The sequence below is a fragment of the Podarcis liolepis genome (genome assembly GCF_965112155.1).
Source record: "Podarcis liolepis genome assembly, chromosome: 10".
In the NCBI taxonomy this organism is placed as follows: Eukaryota; Metazoa; Chordata; class Lepidosauria; order Squamata; family Lacertidae; genus Podarcis; species Podarcis liolepis.
This window is the reverse complement of record NC_139562.1, coordinates 27693273-27718540: the sequence shown is the minus strand read 5'-3', so window position 1 is coordinate 27718540 and position 25268 is coordinate 27693273. Positions and strand designations below refer to the sequence as shown.

The 25268-nt window shown below is 42.0% G+C and overlaps 1 protein-coding gene across 35 annotated transcripts in view; it reads left to right on the top strand.

Annotated features, from left to right (window-relative positions):
• RBFOX2 (RNA binding fox-1 homolog 2) overlaps positions 1-20040 on the top strand; it is a gene marked incomplete at its 5' end in the record, with an annotated part of 176762 nt that extends 156722 nt beyond the window's left edge. For 14 of the 35 annotated variants that reach the window (XM_083462226.1, XM_083462225.1, XM_083462203.1 and 11 more), the window contains 4 exons: positions 3136-3175; positions 12614-12702; positions 14480-14552; positions 15399-20040. In XM_083462226.1, the coding sequence (XP_083318352.1) occupies positions 3136-3175; positions 12614-12702; positions 14480-14552; positions 15399-15443 (247 nt within the window). In that variant the 3' untranslated portion in view covers positions 15444-20040. Of the gene's footprint in view, positions 1-1801; positions 1921-2620; positions 3176-6125; positions 6169-12613; positions 12703-14479; positions 14553-15398 lie in introns of those variants that run through there. The other 21 variants (XM_083462224.1, XM_083462214.1, XM_083462200.1 and 18 more) reach the window with 8 other exon arrangements.
• Between the last annotated feature and the right edge of the window lie 5228 nt (positions 20041-25268).

Genomic DNA, 25268 nt, shown 5'->3' with positions numbered 1-25268 from the left:
GTGATAATGAATCTGTAGCAACCAGCGGCTCTATTGTTATTTAAAAAGTAAAGCAGCCCACACCTTTGAAATAAAGTTGTTGGGGTTTTTTTTAGCCTTGACAGGATGCCAGAAGCTCAGACATTTTTGTTGTAAGATTTCACTTTGCACCCTGAGGAGGCTGCTTTGTCTGCAATGCTATTCTCCAAGCATCTTTCGCAGATTAAGATCCTTCTCAGAGGAAACCTGAGCAGGAGAGAAACCACCTAGACAGGGCAAGTTAGAGCCTGTTCCTCTCTGACTGGGAGCAGTTAGATACCAAATAGCCTGCTGCAGAGGTGGGCAATTGCAGCTGAATAAAATGCATGTAACTTGGCCAATGGCACGGAAAGGGAAACACTAGGAATGGAAGTAGGAAAAATGGGGAGTCTGCCTTCTTTTGACCTTGGCTCTGGCACTGCCTACTACTAGCATAGATTATAACTGAGGAAACATGGACCTCAGCAGAAAAAAAGTTCTCCATTCCTGGTCTGCTGTCATAGTGATATATAGGAATGCTCTGGGTCATGGTAGTTCAGTTGGAACATCTTAATAACTAACAAGATTGGATTGCTGTGCCCAGAATTTAAAATGAGTTAAGGGAAGCAATATGCAGTTGCCAGATTTTCATTTCTTTTACAATAGGAGATGGTATAATTATAACTTGCTTACTGTACCACTCTCATTAGTAGCAAATACCTGTGTGGAGCATCCTTCTTGATCTGTACAGGAAGAATTTCTAGAGCAGTCCTTTGATATTTCCCCCATGAATTAATCCTGTAGTATCCCTCTTGCACTGATTCATGTGTAGGTCGTTTGCTGTGCTTGTTGTTATCCCTGATAGTAACGGCTGGAATGTTCCTAGAAAAGATGCTGTCCCTGATAGTACATGGGAGAACATATTCAAGATCTCAATAAGATTTAAATTGAACATTTAAATCCAGCGTAGTGTCAGAGTTCTGATCCAAAATGGGTCTCAGAATATAGATAGAACTGTATCTATTCAAGTGATGTTAAATTATACACTAGTTGGGGAAAGACAATAGTAAGCAAGCTGCTCCCTCAAACTGCCCATAACTGTACTAGTTAATTTTGTAAAATTGACCAATAACTCACCTATTGTCGTCATCAGGAAACTCCTGTACAGCAGATGACAAAGAAAGAGTTTTGGTTCCTTCTGGTAGAGAAAAGAGAATTTTTGATAGTACAATTTGTCTCAGTATACTAGGCCAGAGAGGAAGAGACAGCTTTGCTAGTGAAGCAAATAAGTTTCTTTTTCTGAGGGCATAATCACTTGCTGCTAGGTAGTACATAACTTTTATTCCCTCCCCCCAAGTGTTTAAAAATGAACCTTTATAAGAGCTGAGTGTTTTTATCCATCTGGTAAACTGTTGAAATTTAGCAAACTGCTAGATTCTCTGCAACTCATTCTTATACAAGGTGTCGTTGAAATAATTGTAAGCATACTTTGTTAACAAGATGGATCTGATAAACTCAACCCAGCAATGAAAGGCCCCTGATTTTCTTCCTTGTAGTGGCCTTCTTCTCGCTGCCGAATCAGTGTTACTTTCTTTGTTAAGTTAGCGCCATCAAGCCTGTTTGTCCACATCAGCTGTGTTTTTGTAGATCAAAGTGCCACTTTGTCTGTAGGGAATGGATTATGACCATAATGAGACTGGATACCACCTGATCACTTAAACTTTCATCACTGTAGAAGCCTGATGATCATAAGGCAGACTTACAGTCAAGCTATACTGGCCTTGTTGTTTGTAACTTCCTGTAGGTGGGTATGTTGTGATCAGAGTGGGAGAATCTTGGCATCATTTTGTACTCCAGTCGGCATATGGAAAAAATTACAAGTAATACTGCCTCCTTCCTCCTAGCCTGTGATAACATTAACTGGTAAGCAGAGACATGCACCCAAGGATCTCATATATGGAGAACTAATGCTTTTTAATATGAGTGATTTAGCATACAGCTTATCCAAAGGAACAAAGCAGGAGAAAGCTGTGCAATGCTAAAGCATGCATTCATAACCAGGGCTGTGGCAAACCCTCTTTTCCTTCCTTGTCCTCCCCTGGTCCCCTGCCCTACCAAAGCAAAGTGCTTTATACTATGAAATATTGCAGTAGGTGTTGGGGCTTTCACGTCTCCAGTTTTTCGCTTCTGGAGGTGCTGGGAGAAACTAATTAGTGGCTGCTAGATGAGAACTTCTGTTCACCTAAACTCTCCAGGTGCTGCTCTCTGCTCTGGAATGTGTCGTTACTATCAGGGATTCCCCTTATTTTTCAATTTTTGGACCTTAGATCAGCCACCTAATTATCTCCGCTTTTGAAAGCAATGCATTGTGGGTATTTCTTTCTTGGTTACATGTAGCTGTGCCTGCCTGGATCAAGAGTTTATTTATTTGGATTTTTTCCCCAGCCCTGAGGTGTTAAATCAGTACTTTTAAAGTACTTTGCATGCTTGTGTGATCAGCCAAATCTTTTCGCATGTCTAATGTACAGGGTATATAACAGGTGATGTATGGATATCAGAAAGTGATCGCACAAGGGTGCAAGATGCATAATTATACGCAACTTTTGGTGTGCTTCTGACCTAGGTGGACTCCAGCCCTTGATGAACTCCTCCTAAAGAACTTGTTGGTACTATCTGAAGCCCATTACATGAAGCCAGTTATGAAGCCAGTTTGTCCATGTGTTTTAGAGGGTTAACTAAAACCCTGGTCCAGGTTACCAGCTAGAAGCAAGGTTTCTCAAGTCGTGTTTCTCATCCTCAGGGCACTGAGTCCTTTAAAAAGAAAAGCAAGACAACACACTATTTTGTATGACGATACAAGGATTGTTCTTTCCCCATCCCCCCTTTGCATACTGTCTCCCCTTCTGCCCTGCCCGCCTGCATGCTGTGGAGGATGACATGGAGCTGTCTAGCGTGCGTGCGCACACACAATCTCTTGCTGATTTGCTCCTGCCCGAAAGCCCAGGTTATGGTTTCATACATCACCTGCCTGTGTAAAATGCATGTGCATGCTGCCGTCCTCAATAACCGGAATGTGTTTTCTGTTCTTTTTGTTTTGTTTTTTTGTTTTTGTTTTGTTTTTGTGTGGATTTTCTGCAGTGTGGTTTACCAGGACGGATTTTACGGTGCTGACCTCTATGTAAGTACACACACCGGAACCTTTTCATCCCCAACCCCCCTGATAAGCCAGCCTTTTTTTTGTTATTGTTGTTGTTGTTGATGTTTTTAGTTTGTTTTTCAAATATAATTTACTTTGATTTTCTTCTTCCTTGTGGATATATACATTTATATATTTAAGAATGCAAGCATGTTTCTCTGTCACTGCACTTGCCCCTGGGCGCAAGACCTGCTGTGCCTCTAGGTTTTCTAACCATTGCCAGGGTCAATTTACAAGGTTGAGTGTCCTCTTCACACAGGTACGGTATATGCTGCTAATCAACCTGAGAGATGATTACCAAATTAAAACTTCTTGTCTGTGCATTTCCGATTGGCATAATTTCAACCCTAAAATAAAAAATGAATAGATAACAGGATTGATTTGGCCTCAGATCTTTCCTTTCCATCACTTCTTTACATTCCCCTCTTGGGACCTTTCGAAGGTTTTATTGATGTAGGGGGCCTAGAGAACTCAAGGTTTACAAAGCCTACACAGTGTAGAAATGTGAATGTTAAGCCTTCTTAGAAAATGTTTGCCCTTGACCAGTATCAGGGCAACTTAAAGGTAGCACATTGCTCCTTCGTTCCCTGAATATAATGGTACCTTCTGGCCCATAGTTTGTTCTCTGTAGTTCCCCTGAGCAAAAGTGTTAGGTAAAAGTTTATCATCCTACTGTACCTCTTGAAACTTTTCACTACCTATGTGATGTCTTGCATTCCCATGTGATTCAAGAAGCCAGCCTGATCCACAGAATTTCTTGCACTCTGATTTACATGTCCATCTCAGGCAAAGCTCAGAGATAACTTGGCTCATAAACAGAATAACTAGGGGCGTACTTCCTTTCTCTCTCACTCACTTTATAAGAGAGGTTAAAATAATCTCCCCATATGCATCTGCTGACAATAAAACTTAGCCCAGTACCACCCACTTTGTATTAATTTGAATAGTGACAACAGATGTACAGCTTTGATGTCACGGAGACCTTGTAGTTAGGACAGGAGAATGTCATATTTTTCCTACTAAAGAAAATAGCCTCATTTTTAAAATCATGTCATTGTTTAAATGTATCCCTTGGTGATGGATGGGGCAGCCTTCAGTTGCTTCTGGTCAACTTCATAAGGTGACATTTGTCCTGCGTAGGCTAGCTACAGCAAGTACACTCTGGCTAAACATAGAAAATCCTATTTTGATGGTGATTTTTCAACATCACTTACTTGTGGATCTTATGTACGCATTGCTTCCTACCTTGGCCAGATTCTGTTATATGTAATTTGTGTAGAAATTCAAAAGGATGACCCTGGGTTTCCACTAGCACTCCTAAATTGCTGTCACATACAGAGGAGACAGCTGGATACTAGTCATGCAGTGAGGAGACAAGCAAATGAATAGCATCTTTTGCTTAGCATCATCCCTTGCACAGCCAGAGATGCGAATGACAAGAAAGGTGTCAGGTGTGGTAATTTCCCCACTCTTGTTGAAAGGTTTTCCCCCCCAGCCTGACTTGTTTTTGGCAGGCAGCTATTTTAGCAGTATATAGAATCTGCACGCCTCTTTTTATTGCATAGTACCCTTGGCACTGAAATATCCCTGAGGCCTAAAATGGCATTGATGGGTCATTTAGCTATAGACAATGTAGATTCCATACTTTTGTGGGGTTGAGGAAGAGAACAGAAGTAGAGTAAATGAAGTCTCTCAAGGTAGATTAACCAAGCTTTTCCCATTGCTTTTCATTGCCAGCTGAACTGAAATGTATGGCTACATCTCAGTCATATCTTCTGAGCAATCTGCTTTCTGCTGTCTTAATTGGCATGAATCAAAACGAGTGCTGTTTACTTTTAACAACTTGCTAGCTATTCATTTTCCTGCCTCTGGGAAAATAGCTATTGTAAGGGGAATGGTGAGGGTATCAGTGTTGCATAGCTGTTCTAGGAAGGTAGTGAAGGAAACCTTTTTGGACACTGGACTGCAAAGTCACCTCCGTGAAGTTTAGATGGTGGCAACAAACTGAAGAAGGAAGAGAGGGGATGATAACAAAGGCAGAGAAGGGCAAATAGAGAAAACTGGCTTCTCATTCTGATCCCAAATTTTACTGTCCTTTTTTCTTTTCTTTTTTAAAAAAATGATATTTATTAAAGTTTCAGAAAAGATTACAAAAATAAGAAAAAAAAGGAAAAAAGAAAATACAAAATACAGAAAAATAAAAACTATTAAAAACAAATCAATCTTTCCGTGTCTTATCTTTCATTTACTTGTTTCCCTGACCTCCTCACACCTCCCTTTTTTGTATTCCAGTTCAGTTAGTTAATTCAGCAAATCCTTTCCCTCTTTGTTTTTATCTTAATCCTTTATCTTAATATATTATAACTTTAGATTCTCACCTATTAACAATCCATTTTTACATACTCCTTTATAACACTGCTGCTAGAACCACTTAACTTCATTCCGACATCATTCTAACATTCATTAATTTTGCAGTATTTCTGTAAATAATCTTTAGATTTCTTCCAGTCTTCTTCCACCGACTCTTCTCCCTGGTCTCGGATTCTGCCAGTCATTTCCGCCAGTTCCATATAGTCTCAAATTTTACTGTCCTTTTTTCTGTTCTCCTCTCCCTTTTTTACCTCTGAGGCAATCATCCTGCTTAGCTACTTTGTTTTCATGATAAAGGCTATCCCACAAGGTTTATTGCTTTCTGGCATTAAAAATGCAGGTAACTAGCCCCAGGGTGCAGAGGATAGGTATAAGAAGTAACAGCTTCCATTAGCATTGGTTTACTTTGCAAGAGCAGCTGACTTAAAAGGCCAACCGTATATATGAAAAGCGTGCTTGCATCCTCTGGAAAGAAAAGGCTGGTAAGCCCTTTGGGCTTTTTGTGTGATTGTTTCCTTCCACAGCTGTGTTTTTGAACTGCTCTTCCTGTGTTCTGTTATAGAATAGTCTTACAGGAACCAATCATTAGCGCTAAAATACCTCAGGTAGGAGTGCCAGTGTGACCTGCCAACCAATCAGATTGTGGATTGCAGTGAAAAAACAACAACCTTGAATTAATACTAACAGTTCCAACATCAAATTAGAGATGGGAACAGAGTCTTTTTTTTTTTTTAAGGCCAACATACATTTGTGAGCATGTGATCAGAACTCCAGTACATCTCAGTGCTGCACAAACCATACATTCATAACAAATAGGGCAACTTTCCTAAACCAAAGTAGAAGCAACGAGGCAAGTTCCTTGATTTGTCACCCATACACAACCAGTGCAGCAGAAGCACATTTTTATTCTCTTTTTTTCTGTTCTATAATCATGCTTCATAGAGGGCATACCTGCTGACTGTTTTGCAAGAAAACCTGGGCATTGGTTAGATCCCATTCTGTTATCTGTTACATAGTTTGGAAGTAGACACTTGAATTTGAGGGGGGAAAAGAAAGAAAGAAAGAAAGAAAGAAAGAAAGAAAGAAAGAAAGAAAGAAACAATTGGTTGGAGTTATTTTCTGAGATTTGGCAACTGTCAACAGCATAAGTGGTGTCCTGATGGCGCCCTAGAGACAAGAAGCTGGTTCACATAATAGAATTCCAGCAAATGTCCTTTGCTGCTTACTCTGAGGGATTGTCTCTAGTTCACTTAGTCTCACATTTATGTTGTGTTACAGGGTATTGTTGTCATCTCAAGATTTTGATGCTATGGCTCTGGTTTGTCAGGAAAGTTACCACCACTACCCAGCTGTAAATACATTTCTGAAACTTCCTAAAACCTTATAAATGGGATTAAGTGTCCCAGAGGAGATGAAACGCTGTATCTGAACATGGCTTAAGCTAGTTTACACTCAGTGTTTTTCTCCACAAAAGCAGTCTCAGCTTTCCCAAGTTATGCCCTGACAGCTCATAGGCAATTCCTGTGGTCGCAATAGGTTGCCCCACCCATTGCTGCTACATTCATAGGAATTGCTGCTGTTGTATGTTCACACATTGTATTTTTTTCCACATGGGCACATACTCTAGAATGGTCATGACTGTGCACATGGAAGAAAGAATGTATTATGTGCAGCTTTGATATTGCAAGGAATCTATGACTATTATTTGAAAACAAAAAAGAACTAGAAGATGGTGCTCAAGTATGCCAAAACCTTAAAGCACCAGTATCTGCAAAATTCTTATAGCATCATTGTCTTGAGGGTACAGTAAGACATGACAAGAGGAGAGAGGAGCAGAAATCATATTTTGGATCATGGTTGTGGTTTGTGTGTGTTTCTCTACAATGTCATGAATATCAGTGTGCGATCAACTCTGGAGCCATGTCGTTTATACTAGGCCTTAAGGGTTCACACTGCAAAAATAACCACAAGAAGTAAGTGTGTGTAAAAGCATGGTCCTTGTGTTCATATCAGACAATTCTTCAACTTAAAAGCTTCTTTGCATATTGATAAAATAATCGATTGCATCGTTCTCTGACTTTTCTATGAAAAGCATTTGTCCCATACACTTGTAAAGTGAAGAGGTGTAAAAAGTTAACATGGCAAAGTTATGACTGTACCCAAAAGCCCCTATAATAGTTTCAGTATTCACTGAAACTTTGGTTTGGCTGAACTAGTGTTTGTATTGCTTGAAAAAGGTACTGAAACCACAGCTGTTTTGTGGGGGATACTCAAAAATCCAAAGAGATGTTTCGTTATGCCTTTGGTTGCTGAGCTGTCGTTTATATTCCTGCTTTTTCAGTTGCCCTCCAGAAAGCAGAATAATTGAGCTTGGTGTATTTCTGCCACATTGCTCAGGGTATCCCAAGTGACTGATAGATGAGAACCCTACAACCCAACTTTGTAGGGCTCCTTATGTATACATGGGATGGGAAAGCATAATTAAAGGCAGCTTCCCACTTTGCTAAAGCAGCACCTGTCCTTGCTGCTCTCATTTATATGACCTCATGCTGAAGCAGATAGCCATACAATGTGAAGAGCCTTTCCTTTGCCGTACATTTGCTCCTTAAGCAGTCACGACCACATTGCTTCCCTCCCCTGCCTTGCTTCCTCTTTACGATAGAGGCTTTGTTTATGGCAGAAAGGAATCTGGCATCGCATGCTCACAGTTAAACTCAATTGGTTTTGAAGGTGATGACAATGCGGTCAATGTCCTTTACCTAATTGAAATTTGGAGGATTTGGCACAAATCACCTAGAAATTGAGATTAAATAATTTTAAGCATATGCTCATTACTGCCCAGCTGCAGAGAAATATAGAACAGCTGGTCATGATCTGTCCCTTTCACTGGTTGACAAGAACACTCAATATTGCTTTTAAGGCTGTCCTGCGATGATTAGGGTTATTTGTGAGTAGCTGCAGAGAAGTGTAAAATAATACTTGAGGGGAGGGGAACAGGATAATCCTATGTGATCTAGTCAGCAGGCCTCTTCTGGGAGAGCCGTGGACATGCCATAATTGTAGGAGGGTGATGTTTTGCAGGGTCCCCTATGCATGCTCTAAGGAATTTCAGATAACTTCAGAGTAGTGCAAAAGTCCAGAAAGTCCTGCTGCGTGAAGAATCTTGCACCAGGATTTTACATGTCTGTTTCACAGATACACATCTAAAACATTCCTATGGTCTGGAGAAATAAGTTCATTACATTTTTTTTCCCCTTGTTGCATTATGACCTGCTAAATTTCAAGCAAGCACCATCAACACAAACAGCTATTTGTACATGCTCCTTCCTTTTCAGCGAGGAGCATGTTAGAGATTCATTTAATCCCAGCTCTTGACTTCATTCAACACATCCATAGTAAGGATTTTCAGTCTTTTGCATCAACACTGATGCAGCCATTCACAAGTACACATCTGCCATTTTCTATTAACAATTTCACCTCTGCATAAGTGCATGCTTACCAGAAAATACACATCAACCTTTTAAACTTCATTTTCCCAATGAATTATTTTTTCCTTTCCCCTCCATTCGTTGTGCAGTCAGCTGAAGAAATGTTAAGATCTCGCTCTAAATCTCTCAGTGGAGTCTCTGTTCCCTTCTCTGATATAACAGATGGGTTATTGCTTGTTATAATTATTAACATTTGTGGTGTGGGTCGGGGTTAGGGCGGGGATCTATTTATTTATTTATTTATTTATTTTGGGGTGTATATGGGACTTGTTTAAGGTATGCAATGTTAACTCCAGTGGTGACTGACTGTTTCCGTAATAGCAGGTCTTTTGTGGCTGCACGCTCTAGTTACTGAGGCTGTGTACTTCACCAAGCTTGTGGTAGAGTCTAGGGCAAACTGCTGTCCCAAGAGAATGCTGGGATAGATAGAACTAGCCAATATCAGTCTGAACGTGGTGATTTTGCTGGTTGTTTTTAGTTCCAAATGTCGGCATGCTTAGTTTTCATTTTCTTTGTCAAATTTGATTAATAAATGTTACACCATTCCCTTTTCCCACCCTGATTCCGCTCTGTTTTATTCCTTTACAAGAAATGCAAGTTAAAGAGACTGAAATGGGGAAAACCTTTCCTTCTTTTCAAACTGCATCTTGTCCTCATGTTCACAATCCTGCCGAACACAACTGATTATCTGAAATGTCAGTAGAAAAATATCTTGGGAAAGGAGCGCGCTGGGCACATTTTGAGGCAAGCTGCTCAGCCGTCACTGTTGCCAAAGACGGAAATGGCTAAATCTGAGCATGCCTGATTATCAGATGCATTGGTAGTTCTGCAGCCTGATTTTCGAAAAAGGAAAGAAAAGGGATGATTGCTGTGAATGTGTATCAAAGCTTACTTTGATCTGCTGTTCACTGTAAAATTCTCTCTTAGCTACTAGTGAGCAGCACAATGGGATTAACAAAGAATTAAAACAGAGCTACTGTGGGAGGCTTAGTGTCATGTCATTTCCCTATTTAGGGAGATGCAATAGAGCAATTCTCCACTCTGCTGTAGCAGGGGACTATTTTGGTGCCTATTTTTGGAATTACCTTAATGCACCATAGATAGGTAAAGCAACTTGCATGTGAATCAGGGAGAAGGACCCCCCCCTTCCCTCCAATAGAGCTTTGAAGATTAGTCATTTCCAAAGGGTTTGTACACTGCAGAAGTGGAACAACTGAAAAATTTGCAATATTTACTATGAGCTTCTCCACCTGTAATAGCTAGATGGGGAGGAGATACTATTGTGTTCATACTGAATTTGCATTCATAATGAATCTGTTCCATACTTCTAACACATCTGCATTGTTTTGTTTTAGGCTGCCCTCTTCCTTGCACCCCCCCCCTCGAAACACAGTAACTCCAATAAAAGACAGAAGTATAAAATTAAAATTACAGTTGTCCCTGCACAGCTATGGATACTATGCAATAGATGGGACAAAACATGCACCTGGCTTTTGCAGCCTTGTGGTTCACTTCATAAGGTAGTAGTTGCCATTTTGATCTCAGAGAACCTAAAGTACAAGTGAGGTGAAATGGCATATTTTTACTGAATGAACCCTAGGTTGGTTGCAGGCATGTTAGTATTCTTTTTAGTTTTTCCGAAATCTTTTGAGTTACTGGAATTATTGGGTTATTGGCATAATGCAAGTTTGAGAACCCACACAATATCTTCTTTATTTACACAGAGGATGTTTAACTCAGTGACAGTAGTTTCAAGCTTCATGATTTGCTGTTATAATTTCTGTTCTGTATAAGCCATTTGAGTGAATGTTGAGATGGAACTTTTAGAAAAGAAGAAGGTCTCTCCATTCCATGGGATATCATTTTCAAGCTGTTTTTACATCATTTGTCTTAATTATGTCATTGGTCCAGTAAAATTGCAATAAGAAGATCAATTTTATCAATATGGTAAAATAAAAAGATGCAGTAAGAAGTTTCCTTCTAATGATTGCAATGGGGACCTAGAACATGCTAGTGTTTTTAAAAGTTAAATTGTATTCCAAGAACAATTAAAATAAAATAAAAGGTCCAGCAACAAAGCACAAATGTTCCATAAAATCATATTGTACAGCTGAGCCACGCATTAAAAGAAAACTTGATTAATGTCTCTTCATAATGTCCTACTCTTAAGCAGTATTTACTAATATTAGTAACACTAACAACATGTGGCTGTACAACATGAAGACTTGAACTGAGTCCCTCTTTAAAGACTTCAGGTTGAGACAGGCAGGCAGTTTTGTGCAAGGGAGAAGTTGGGAGTATGGGCAGGTAGTTGCATGAATGAGAGGAAATGGGGTTACGAGGCTTGGTAAGGGGAGCTTAAATGTTACTAGCAGCAGATACAGAGAAGAGATGGGGTAGTGGTAGTCCAGGAAATGGTTTATAGAAGGTGTAAAGGATTTGTGGAGGGTTTAATGGAGGGGTGAGGAAAGCATGCTGTTTTTCGCTGATGAAGACTGTGTGTTACAGATATGGTAGTTCATAAAAGATAAGTGGAGGGTCTTACAAGCTAAGACTCAGTCATAGTCTTTGTCCTAAGCAAGAAAGTGCGGCTGCGGAGACTTAAGTGGGAAGACTTTGGCATAGCAAGAAGAGGCTGGGGAAAAAACACACACAGAGAGGTATTCTGAATTGACTGAAGAAATGGGGGAGAATGAGATGGCAGGAAGGAAGTCCATCCATATGAATGGCACTTTAGTTCTTGGGAGACACATAGGGCTTGATCTTAACAGTCTGCTTTTGAGATTTCATTTCAACATGCATTTTCATGTATAGAATTTGCCTCTCAAATGTTGACTTTACCTTGTACATGTGCCTGTAATGATGAATTTCAGGCCTCCATCCAATTTAAGCAAACCTACTTGGGGACAATTCTTTTCGTGTGTCTGTGTGTGTGTGTGTGTGTGTGTGTGTGTGGCGCGGCGCCATGCAGCTTGCATTATACATTTGCTGCCCTTAGAGATGACTCTGTTGGTTGCTTGTCTATTGGGTTATCTACCCTTTCGGTTCTGCCTAGCCCAGATGATCAGGGCTATGAAACTGGTTCATGTGCATCTTGATGCCTCTCTTGAGGATCTGGGCTTGAAACTTTCCCTTTTCCTCAACTAACAACAATAAAGTAGGAGAATCTCTTGAGTTATTCTGCAATATTCTGGTTAAAATGATAACCATTTGTGACACTTGCTCCCTCCCAAGGAACTCTCTTTACCGTGGTTATGTCATGGGGTGGGATGTCAGCATCTCTTTTTGTTTTTCTTGCTGATTCATCCTTCAGAGACTTCCATAGCAGAGTCTCTTCCGAATCGTCTGACAAGAGACATGTGTGATGCGGAATTTCCCCTCCGCCACTTGGGGGAAGGGGGAAATGACAAAATATGCAAAGGGGTTGGGCAGCCTCTCATGATTTAATGTGACATCGGAGTCGATGCAGTTTGAAACACCTCCTCTCTATGTGTTGTATGTATGACTCCACTTTGTTTGAGGGGACAGGTATCTATAAAGTCAGTTCTCTTCTTTCCTGCAGGGCGGATATGCAGCCTACAGATATGCACAGCCTGCTACCGCAACGGCAGCCACTGCTGCTGCAGCCGCTGCAGCGGCTTACAGCGATGGGTATGTAAGGAGGGGGTGGTTCCGGTGTATCTGGGGATCAAAGGGTATTGTTCCATCCCAGCCCTCCATTGCCCCATGCTTCCCAACATACCCTGGATGCAAACTTTAAAGGCACCACTTCCAACTGGGCAGTGTAGCTAGCAGCTGTTACGTGGCGAGTGCGTTCTAAGCATATAGTTCCACATCATCACTTCCTCGCTCTTCCAAAAGAGGCAGCCAGGCTTTGTGTCAGGAGCAAAGCAGCCAACTCTGCTCCTAGTCCTTTGACAAGGCACTGGCCTTTGCGATTGTCACGTGTTGGGTGCCGGAAAGGACAGTGGTAATTTGTGCAAGGGTGCATTAGTTTATATTGCTTGCGTTGTGGATGCCACGCAAGTTGTACTCACGAAGGAGAACAATAAACAGGCCCAGCTTTAGCCCCACTGGTGATGAGCCTTGCTGCCCTCATCCTGTGTCCTGGACCAGATGTGGGATGGAATGGGAAACTCTGCAGGTACTGAGAGAGAGATCTCAGGGGTGGGTTCTCATGTGTTTTTGTGAATAGCTGTCTGTGACTGAATAAATGGCTTGTCACTAGATTGTGCCCAGATAGTCACTGGGCAGCATTGTGAAGTTGCAGCAACCCAGCTCTATCTTCCTTTGCATCCTGATCTGCAGTAGAAATTATCAGACCTTTCAGTCCCCATGACGGATAGTGCTTGGTGCATGTGCTTGGTTCTTTTCTCCAAAGACCAGCAGAAATGCAAACCTGTTGTGTTATTGCTCTGTGTTGATTGCAAGAGGCCACTATAAAAACATGGTGGTGTGGATCAACCCTCCTAGTTCATCACTTTCCTTATTAGCTACCAGACTCAAAATGTCAACCTATTAAATTATTACTTGGTTTGTCATTTGAAACAGGCCGTTTACACATCTCCATCCCTGCCCCCTGCAAGTCCTGCATGAAGCAGCATGAGGGGGACGGGGACAGAGAGGAATGGCAGCCATTTTGTGGCTTCACTAGCCATCAGCTAGTTTTAAATGGATAGGAGAATATTCTTTTGCGTGCCTCCATTTCTCTGCTGGTGGCATGGCTGCAAGTTGTCAAGTAGTTAAAGATCCTTGGATCATAAGCACTATATGCAGAGCAATTTTTCATAATTAAGAGTGGCTTACAAAGTAACAAAGCATTTGCATTGGAAGTACAATTTGTGTAACTTTCGCTCTTATTCTGTACCTTTTACTTCAAGCTCCCATTGCACAGCCCTGTTTGGCATTCCTGCAGCATGTGCCTGAATGCCACCTCTTTTGCGTTAGTGTGTGCTCTGGATTTTGGGAACCCACTTAAAGTGGGTGTCTTAAGGTGCCAAGCATGATGTCTGCCTCATTCCTTGCAAGACTCACACTTGCCTGCCTGCCTGCCTACCTACCTACCTAAATGATCAGTTATAGCCATTTTATGGGTTGCAGGATTAAGGATTTCTTGAAATCTAAAATCATGACCCTCTCAGGTTGAAACAAAAGGCAACTTGCTTGCTGTGGGCAAAAGCAGTCCAGAATGACTTTTTTTAAGGACGAAGTTTTAATTTAATTTTACTATTTGGGTGCTCGTTATTTCTGAGCATTTAGAGTTAGCAGCCCCGTGTATCAACTCAAGAATTTCCTTCTTGAAATAAGTTGCCTCTTCGGATATGGAGAGCTGAGAAAAGGGACCATACAGCTTCCTTTTTCTCTGATGAAGCAGATGTCTTGTAAGCCTATGAAGTGACTTTGTCCCCTTCCCCTTCTCTTTCTTCAGTTATGGCAGGGTGTACACAGCAGACCCTTACCACGCCCTTGCCCCTGCCGCTAGCTATGGAGTTGGCGCTGTGGTGAGTATGTCTTTTCTCTCACATTCACAGGTTTTTTTTATTTTTTATTTTACCAAGAGACCTTGGCCTGCAATAGTGTCTCTAGATAATGTCATGGGTTGTAACTGAAGCATCAGAAGTACCGTGTTTTAAACTGGACATTGGTTTATTGAGTTGTGTCTGCCAGAGGGGCTGTGAATTACCGTATTTTTCGCTCTATAAGACGCACCAGACCACAAGACGCACCTAGTTTTTGGAGGAGGAAAACAAGAAAAGAAATATTCTGAATCCCAGAAGCCAGAACAGCAAGAGGGATCGCTGCGCAGCAAAAGCAGCGATCCCTCTTGCTGTTCTGGCTTCTGGGATAGCTGCGCAGCCTGCATTCACTCCATAAGACGCACACACATTTCCCCTTACTTTTTAGGAGGGAAAAAGTGAGTCTTATAGAGCAAAAAATACGGTATTCCTAATTGTTTGTTTGGAAGCTGAGCTATAACAGTCCCCAGCTTCCTTTATTTCTGCTTTCAAGCATTCCCAGGTTTTTCTACAAGTAGTCTGTCTGCTCATGATCTTCCATTCCTTGAGAGCAACTTTTGGTTTAGCTTCTAAGTCATGTAGACTCAGCTCTGTATGCTGGCTCCCAGAGATCCATGCTGTGATGCCCAAAGGAACTGACTTAGCAACCAGAAGGGCACAGACCAACAATAAAGAAGAACTAGGAGGCTAGAAGGGCAGGGTCTGCCGTTGTCACAGATTGTCTGCTCTTGATCTAAGAAGTGTAAATGGGGCGTAATATTCATAGACGCATGCTGGAGACTGCCACCTAACCACCGTCTTTCCCCTGCCCCTGTCTGTTATCTTCTGCAGGCAAGTTTATACCGAGGTGGCTACAGCCGATTCGCCCCTTACTGAAGTGACATGAGCCCCCTGCAAGTGGGACAGCCCCCCCAGTTCATGAGGCCTGGCTATTGCAATATTTACTAGTAGAGGAACTCTATAGCAAGAAGAGGAGGAAAACAAAAGAAAAAAAACGAGAAATACTTTTTTATACCTCACTATGTTCTTTGAATATGTATTTTTCCTTTAAATTTCTGCCTTTAATTCTTTTGTTCCAAAGATTGTGCATTTTTGGGGTTTTTTTGGTTTTGTTTTTTTAAAAACTGTGGTAAACATAATGCATTTCCATGTGTGTATATGCGTAGCTTATCCTACCAATCATAAAAAGAAATGAATAGTGCTAAGGAGCACCATTAGGAACCAGTATCATGGAACTAAATCAGGAACATGCAGACGTTTTATTTTACCTGGGTCTGGTGCCTGAGGCCTGCGATATACAAGGAATAGCCCCCTCCGCCTGCAAAGGGCAGTGCTGATTGGCTGCAGCTGGAACCTGCATGCTGTTTGGAAACACAAAATGTCATCACCTGACAAACATGGCTCAGGACAGTTCTAGAAGTGTCAAGATTTTAGAGTTTTCAAGACAAGACTCCTCAAAACTGCCCAAAGACTTCGTCTGTTAATGGTTTTAGGGGGACAAGACTTGAAATACATTTATGATCTTACTGCTTCTATACATAAGGCCCCCCTTTAGTGATTAACGTCCACTACCAAGGCTGTCCTTAGTTTCTTTCACTTGCTATGGTCTTCCTCTCTTCCTGTCCTTCCCCTCTTTTCTTTTCTGGAGGAGCAGCAGATTTGGGACAACGACTGCAGAACTTGAAGCCATGGTGAAGAGTTACATCTTCAATAACAAGGAATCTGATGGCCATGTCGTGCACACCCTGAAGTTATAGAAGAATGATTGGGGGGTGGGGGAGCTTGCACCAGTGCCACTCTGAGCTAATCAGTCACCCAGTTTCCAAGATCCTTCTTCTTTTCACCCTAAGATACTTAGCTTTGCTGCAAGTATGCCACCAAAAAAAGTGCATGAAGAGAAGAATATGGCCTGGATTATGAACCTAGAAAAGCAGCAGAGGCAGTGGGAACGATATTTTGTGTTGCAAAACTATACTTAAAGTAATCCTTGTGTAGCTTCAGCATCTGGGGACAAGCAGAAATATATTTCAAAACATGACTTATAAATGGAAGAAACTTCTGACTTATTATGTAACACAGAGCCTTTAGTGGGTCATCTTCTGCCTCTCCAGCTTGGATATGAAGTGCAGGTTGTGAGGTCTTCAAAAAGACTCTGAGCCCAGGAATCCCCCTCCTTTACATTTTTTTAAAATATCATGGAATGTCCTTTTTATTATGCAGTGGGTTATCTTGTAAATTGCTATAGAAGCATGAGTGTGATGACAAGCAAGCCTCTGCTCCCAGATATCTGCCGCCAACATTTGGAAATTAAAAGGGGCAGATGAGGTCCTGCTTTGCCCTCTAAGCTTTCTTGATTCTCTCAGCACCTCTTGCAGACTCTCTGCAGTTTTGTCCTGAAAAAAACCCTACATGTTAGAGAAGCACAATTCCCTTTGGCTCCTTGGCCTGCCTACATTGGTACTGGGTGACCTTTCGCCCCTGAAAGGGCAGCTAGGGGTGGACTTGTAGCTGAAGCCTTCTCAACTTCTGCCATCATCTGCTCACCACCAGTGATGCCAGCTTAGGAACGGAGACTCCTTGTTGCCGCTATTGAGGAAGTTCGCTGACCCAGCCTACACATAACTTGCAGCTTCTGCTCCCACTCCTGTAGTGCCCTCTCAGCGCTTGCCAGAGAGCACCAAGGATGCTGAACAGGGTTCCTGAAGCAAGAAGGACAGAGGAGATCTGAATTAAGCTAGAGACTCTTAACCATATTGATTCTCCGGAACAAGGCGACACCAAACTGCCAGCCTATTGGCCACTTTTTGTTTTCGTTTTGTTTTTGTTGTCTTGCTTTTCAAGCCAAAGTTTGGTTTGTTGCTGTTTATGACAATTTCTGTTGGTTTTTGTATATAAATATTTTAGTTAGGTTGAAAATATGGAATAGGGGAGTGGGGTGTCAGGGCTAACATGAAATCAAGGAAAATTAAGAGGAAGGTCAGGTTTTACAACTTGCATAAATTTTCTAGTGTCATATTCTCTGGAAGTCTGTTTCCATCACAAAGTGGATGGGGGGGGTCGGGGGGGTTAGGATCGGGTTCCTGCTAGGGGAATGAGACACAGCAAATACCTCTGAACTGCATTACCAGCCACATAGGAGGGGAGCCTTCTGTTAGCATTATGGAGAAAAGATGCAGTTTGCATATAGCTCTCTTGCATTTGAAATATCAGGTGGTTTGGATGCAAATGGGTTTTCCAGGCTATGTAATTCTTCCATTAAGGAATCTGAGCACCACTGAGTGCTGGTCATGAAAGGCCAAGTGGACCTACTAGCACATCCCATTATAAATAATTCCTGGTTTGAGCATCGGTCACCTTGGCCTTTATCTGAGCTGCTGTGCATGCCCTGAAATCTGATTTTGATCAAGGCACTTTCCTGTTAAACGAAAGAACAAGGCTTCCCCTCTTCTGTGCTCGTCAGTGATGTCACTTTGACAATACATTCCTATCTACAGGTAAGCCTCAGAATATCTTAACGAACCGGTCTTGTTATATTGCAGCTTTTTAGTAAGATATTATACGGTTATCCTTCCTAGAGTGGCTGCAACACCTTTATAGATGTGGGTACAAAGTTAAAGCTTTGCAGGTCTTCCTAAGAGCAACCCTCAATACTAGAATAGATGTGGAGGAACACTTCAAATTTCAAGGGTAGAAACCAAATTTAGCCGAAGTATCCTTTGCTGTGTCCCACTCCTAAAGAGGGAGTTGGAAGGGAATCTGGGAGATATAATGCTGCTTGTCAGTGCTCCAGCATGCCAGCATCTGAGAGATCCTTAGCTCTTTTGGGGTTGGTGGGCAAGGAGACTAAAATAGGGTGTTGCCGGTTTGCACTGGTTTTAACATAGGAAAGCGAAAACCCTAACGAACAAGGTGAAGAACCAGTGTAAAGGGTTTTTGTGTGTGTGTTTGTTTTTATTTGTCATGCTCTTGGGAATGTCAAACATGTTTGTAGTATACACCAGTGTGACTTGATTCTTTGTTGCATAAAACACTATTTTGATGATGATATTGTCTGAACAGCCCACCCTCCTCTGCCCACTCCCTGCCTCCCTTTCCTATTTTGAAATTGCTTTTTATTCTGTAATGAAAAGAAATGAAACCTCCAGTTAATGAGGCAAGCTGATTTCTGGTTGTCGAGTAAAACTGGTCCTTTTCCGTGTATTTTGCGGGTGTTCTTCTCCTTCACCCTCCCCTGGTCAGTTTAATCCCAAGATACACAGTGCATTGCTCCCGATTCTCCTCTGTGAAACAAACTGCATTAAGATGTCAGTTTTCAGAGCTGTCTGCCATAACTAACGGTGAGGAAAGAACACACCGGGAATAATGTAATCCTCTGCAGTAACTTTGTCGAGTTGACATTTCCAGGCTGTGGCCAGGTACATATTAGGAGGACTTCCAGATAAATTGAATCTAAACACTGCCAGTTGAGGAGGACTGGAAACTGAATAAAACAGCAACTGCTCCTCAGCAGTTGCCATCTTTCCTGCCAAGGTCCCCCCGTCCCCCGCCCCAAAGCCGTCCACTGGAGTATTAATTTGGCTGGTAGTCTTCATCATGCCACTTAGCTAATAGTGTTTTTCCCCCTCATTTTTGTTTTTTAAGGAATGATTGGAAGCATCTTGCTTGGTTTTCTCTCTTTCAGTGGCGGAAGATTGGAGTCCAGTTCTTGCTGCTTTAATAAGCAACTTGTCAAGGAATCTAGTTATATATTCAAAATAGTCATGCATTGCAGTTTTGGGCAGCTCACCCTGCCTACAGTCTAAAAGAGGTAAAAGTAATCCTGGAGATATAATTTGGGTTAGTTTTTGTTTTTGCTTAAAAAATAATAATGTGTAAATAGCTGGGGCAAAACCCTGGCCCAGTGGCAAATGTCAGGCAGGACTGTAGGGCAGTACCAAGGCAATTTAGAGTTTACTAACTGCCCGAGTTGATTTAATACTTGGGAGTTTTTCAGTGCAAGGCCTGAAATGCCCCAAACTGATCTGCCCATTCTTGCAGTGTCTCCTGCACCTCTCCCTTGCCAGATCACCTTGGGACATAGGATGCATTGTAGTTAGACGCTCTCCCCTCCTCTGGATCAATTCCCAGGGTGCCCAAGCTGCTTGTCCAGGGTCTCATTTCCCTGTTGACACTGGAGAAGTAGAAGTCTCTAACACCCCTACCCCTGCCCCCTGGTTAAGTATCATATTGTACAGTAGCTTTCAAACCATACAGTATTCATTGGGTTACTCTTATTATTATCAAGTAGCTGGAATTGTGAAGGTCGGAGTAGTTAGATCTTTAGCTTTTATTCCTTTTTTTGTATTACTATCCATGTGTATAAATTATTGATCATGTTGCTGGCTTTTATAAACTCTAAGCAAGGGAGGAGCCCTTCTTCACCCTTTGCAAATGGTAATGAAGCACTGTTTTTAAATAAAAGAGAGAAACACCACTCCTGGACTAAAGTGTTTTTATTCAATAGATTTCATATACGAGTCCCCGCTTCCTGTTTCCATTTACGACAGTGATGGGGATCCTGCGCCAAAGGTCAGAGATGATGGGAGTTGTAATCCAGCAACAATCCTGGTCTTTCCTTGTTTCTGAACCTTTAGACAACAGTGCCATCAGCAGTTCAAGGTTGAAGCTTCAGTATCATTAAGGATACTCCCAGGATTTGAAGAAAGCTCTAGTCTCCTTGGTGAAATCAAGGTGAAATGAGCTACTGTTGCTGTCCCTACCACCCAACATTGCATGCCTCCCTGTTCACTGAGCCTGGGTGTCTGAAATGGGGAAGGCTGCTCACATGGGCTTCCATTCAGTTTGAAATTCTTGGGCAATCAAAGCCTCATGTGGACGCCTATGCACATAGAGCTCTATATGCATGGGCTTCCCGTCTTTAGACGCCCGAGCTCAACATGAGGAAGTTGGGTGAAAGCAGCAGTGCCACACCATTAAATCTGCACACACGACACATGAAAAGGCTTCTTGCCTGGCTTTTGTTACATGCTTTGCCAGGTTATCAGAACCTTGATGAACTAAATTCCTCATCTGGCACTGGTCATTGGCATCTCTTGAATCCTATTTCCTGTGTTTCTGGGCAGAATTAGACAACTGCCATTAACTTGACTCTTCAAACTATCCTTTCATTATGGCATTACACCATTGGATCCGAGATGCTGAGCTGGTTTTCAGAAGCCCTTTCAAATCTCATTACTGCAGTAGGTTGACTGCATATGGTGGGGCAGTTGCAACTATGTGAAGAACAAATAGTGAAGAGTCTAGGCTTCAAATGGTAAAGCATAGGCAAAGCACTGGATTCAGAAGGACCCAGGATCAGTTCCCAGCACCTGCTGTTCAGTAGTCTCAGGTAGCAGGATGGAGAAAGGCCTTTGAAAGCCTTTGAAAGCCATTTGCATTACTGGACCAGAAAGACCAATGTTCTTCCTCTATGTGGCAACTACATACGATCATGTCTGATCCTACATCACAATTGAAACATGGGGTAACAGGAATCTGGAAATGCTTGTCTCATTGCATGCAAGGATGATACAAATAGCTGGTTATTCGCATTTGCTAAGACTGCCCTTTGTTGAGTTGATAAACAGCCTCTGTGTCTCAAAACAGTTAAGTGAATCCACCTCAGCACTTAGCAATGACTACATGGGGTATGGAGATCAGCAATTCCGAGGAGATTTATGTCCTGGAAAAGCTTGGGAGTCAATCCCCGTGCTCTCATGCATTTAACCTCTTGCAAACAATTGTTGAAGGTTAATGCGTTTACATTTTGCAAGGTGGTCTGAGATGAGCAGGTAGAAGGTACTTTCAGCTATAAAGCATTAGTCTCTAAAACATTAACATTTTGCAAGTAGATAAGCCTAATAACTAGAAAGCAAGAGAAAATTACACTCCTGGAAACTGCTTTTAAAGCAGGATTATTTTTGCAATTACCGGAGATATTGCTAGCCCATCCTTTACAATGTGCACTGGGCTTGGTAGCAGTGCCACATGGTGGCTGATTAGATGTAAATAGAATATCCTCCTTTAGTTAATAGTTTGGGGTCAGTGACAAACTTGGGTTGGAAGAATGGACTTGTTGGATCAGTCACTTTGAGAAAGAGCAGAATACAGATGTAGCAACAACAAAAAAGATTTTTTTTTCCAAGAAACCTAAAGCACCATAATTTGAAACACAAGATTATGGATTAGATTGCATGATAGAGCCTTGATGCAGCAAGGGAGGCTCCTCCACACAAGCTCAGACTACATGGTACCGATTCAGATCTGAAATTCATGGTAGCCATCGTGCATTTTTGAGCCATATGCCTTTCGATGGAGAGGTGCACCCCCCCCCCCTTTCTGGAGCTGAAAATCTTTATGTACATTGATTGCATGTGAGCAGAGCTGATGGCCTAAGCCAGTTGAATGTCTGGCTGCTTTCACACTATTTGTCTTTTCTGTTGTTGAATTTGTGAATTCGATTGGTGTACATAATACAAATTATGGTTTCAAATAAGGTGCTAGAAATGTGATGTGATTAAAAATTGTCTGTTGGGATTATCATTTGAAAACCGTGTGTGTGTTTCTAAGAACACAGAAGTACAATTAGCATTTGATCCCATCGGCTGTTCCCAAATATTCCTTGGGAAATGTAGCTTCCATCTCTGCACTGGGATTTCTACAAGTCAGTTGTAGCCTACTCCATGGTGTACTGAATCACAGAATTGTAGAGTTGGAAGGGACCATGAGGGTCAGCACTCTGCCTCTTATTGCTAGTCCAACATTAACCATCAATTACAAAAATCCTTGCTCTTTTACTATAGTGCCTTGTTTTTATCTGTAAGCAGTCTTAAGTCTTGTCAGGGAAAATGGTGTGGTATAAATAACTACTACTAATAATAATAATAATAATTTGGAGACTTTTTCTGTGCCATGTGGCTGTATAAACACGGTGAAGTGCAAACACCAAGAGAAATACTTTATTCCTAAACCTAGTATTAAATATTATTTTTGTTTTCTCCAAATTGATAAACCAGCTTTTCTTCCTCTGAAGTAGCACTGCCAGTTCTCAATATGTGCTATACCAGAAGGCAGAGCTTTCATCTGGGAGGCTGTGATAGTTGGCTCTCTTGTTGCTATGAGCAAATCCATGATCAGAATTGTCTGGAGACTCTGCAGCCTGTATCTTCTCTCCTGTGAGCCAGGGCAAGCTGTCAGACTTCCTGGCCTTTATTCCTCCCCCCCCTTCATTTTGCTTGCTTCAAGGCATGCTGAGTGCTACACTCTTAGATTAAACCAGATTTTTATTAATGGATAGAAATATAAATCACCCAATTCAATTTTGTCTAGAAACAGCCAACTAAAACGCACTAATTTTTGATATATTTATATAGTACATCCCTACGGGCTCAAACAGTTTGAAATTACATAGTCTTTAGTTCTTATGACCAGACTAGTAGTAACTTTATATTGCAGCTGGAGGCGGGTTGAAGTTTTACCTATTTTAACAGATAACTATGACACCTTTCAGTATTCAGGCAGCTAACAATATGAATTAAAACTGCATGTAACAACAAGCACCAAGTAAACTAGCGGTAAAAGGAGACTAACACATAGCAATTAGCAGCAACAAAAGAAGCAAGAGCAGCATGAAAATATTATCCCCTAAAGCAATAGAGTCCTGCACCTTACAGTGTAGTTGTTTTTTGCTGATGGACAGAACAATTCTAAATGATGCCAGGGAGGAGGGGAATGACAGGGCTGGCTGAAGCTTTGCCAGCTCATGCCAGTCTTAGCGGAAGGTAGGATGGAGGGATTCCTCCATTTTTGCTGTGCCAACTCCAGCACAGCACCATAAGTCCTTGGATCTCAAGTCCAAAACCTCTAGCATTCCACCGCAAAGTGGGCCTCTCTGCTGGCTACTACCAGCCAGTGGCAGTTTCCTATTTATGCATCTAGTGTCTTAAACCTGTGGCAGAGAGACATGGGAAGCAGCAGGGCCCACTCTGCTGAGACACCACCTCCATTTGATGCCTCCTCTCTCTCAGCTGGGTGGTCATTATTAGAACCATCAGGTATAGCCCTGCTTCCAGTCACCACCCATCTAATCTCTGAAGATAGGGACACTTGGAAGAAGGCTATTACTTAAGATCTTAATGGGCAAGTTCATGTGAGAACAGACAGATCTAAAGATAGTGGAACACACCTAGTACATTCACAGCTGAGGGAAGGTCAGTAGTTCGAATCAGTGCAACAGAGTGAGCTCCCATCGCTTTATCCCAGCTTCTCCCAACCTAGCAGTTTGAAAGCATACCTGTGCAAGTAGATAAATAGGTACCTCTGCAGCAGGAAGGTAAACAGTGTTTCCATGCGCTCTGGCACTCATCACAGTCCTCCGTGTGCCAGTAGCGGTTTAGTCATGCTGGCCACATGACCCGTAAAGCTGTCTGTGGACAAATGTCGGCTCCCTTGGCCTGAAAGCAAAATGAGCGCCACACCCCATAGTCGCCTTTGACTGGACATAACTATCCAGGGGTCATTTACCTTTACCAAAGAAGAAGTCACAGCTGAGCAGTCGGTTGAACCGAAGTCTCCCAGTTCATAGTGCACGCTTTTAAGATTTCACTTTACCAACTCCCATGCTTAAATTCTCTTGATTTCTCAGTTATGCATCAACTCAATATAAATTAGTTGTGCCTTTGCTTTTTGAAAAAATAAAAGAAATGCAGCCAAATTATTCAGGGATAGCCATTTACAAACTTGGGGAAGGGATGCAGATCAGTGTTTTGCATGCAAAAGCTCCAAGGTTCAATCCTTGGCATCTCCAGGTAGCCCTGGAAAAGCGTCTGCCTGAAACTTCAGAGAGCCATTGTCTTGTCAGTTTAGAGACAACACTGAGCACGATGGACCTGGTATGCAGCAGCTTTCGATGTTCCTCTCCCCCTTCTTTTCATTTTCCTGCCCCAGCATCTGGCTTTGCTTCCCACACTTCTCCAGGGCCACCACCGCGTTTGACACAGAGGCATGACATGGTATGCTGCCCATGCTCTTAACAGCACAGTGGTATTGGGCAAACAGCGTATAGTGTGCTGACTCCAAGTCTCCTGGTTTGCCTGCATCCACATGGAAAGAATTTGCTTTCCATAAATATCTCACAGAATTGATCAGCTGTGCGTGTGAAGCAGTTGACAGCTGTCCCTGGGGGACCCAGCATCTTTTGAGCAGAATGTCCCAGCAACACCCCCTGGTCTTACATTCCTCAGATGTATAAATGTGGGGATGCAGTGACCCATGGGTATTTATAAAAAATGCTACAGCCAGCCTTCGTTGCTTATATTGGCTGTTCTCTCAACACCTTCATTGTTTTAGTTTCAGAAATTATATCAGATGTACTCAGTGACTCTGGAAGCTTGGGAGTGTCTCTTGGGAGCTTAAAAGGAAATGAGTCCAGTTGAAGTAAGGAAGGAGCACTTAGTTTCCTGCTAAATTAAACCCTTTGTCTCAGTGCCGGATTAACATATAAGCTAAACAAGCTATGGCTTAGGGCCCCACCCTCTTGGGTCCCCCCCAAAAATTAAAGGGGAGAAAACCCGGATGTAGATTTCCAATTGTATTTCAGTTCAACAATTACTTGGATAAAATACAAATTTTGTTATGTGCAAATGGCTTTATATACCTATTAGC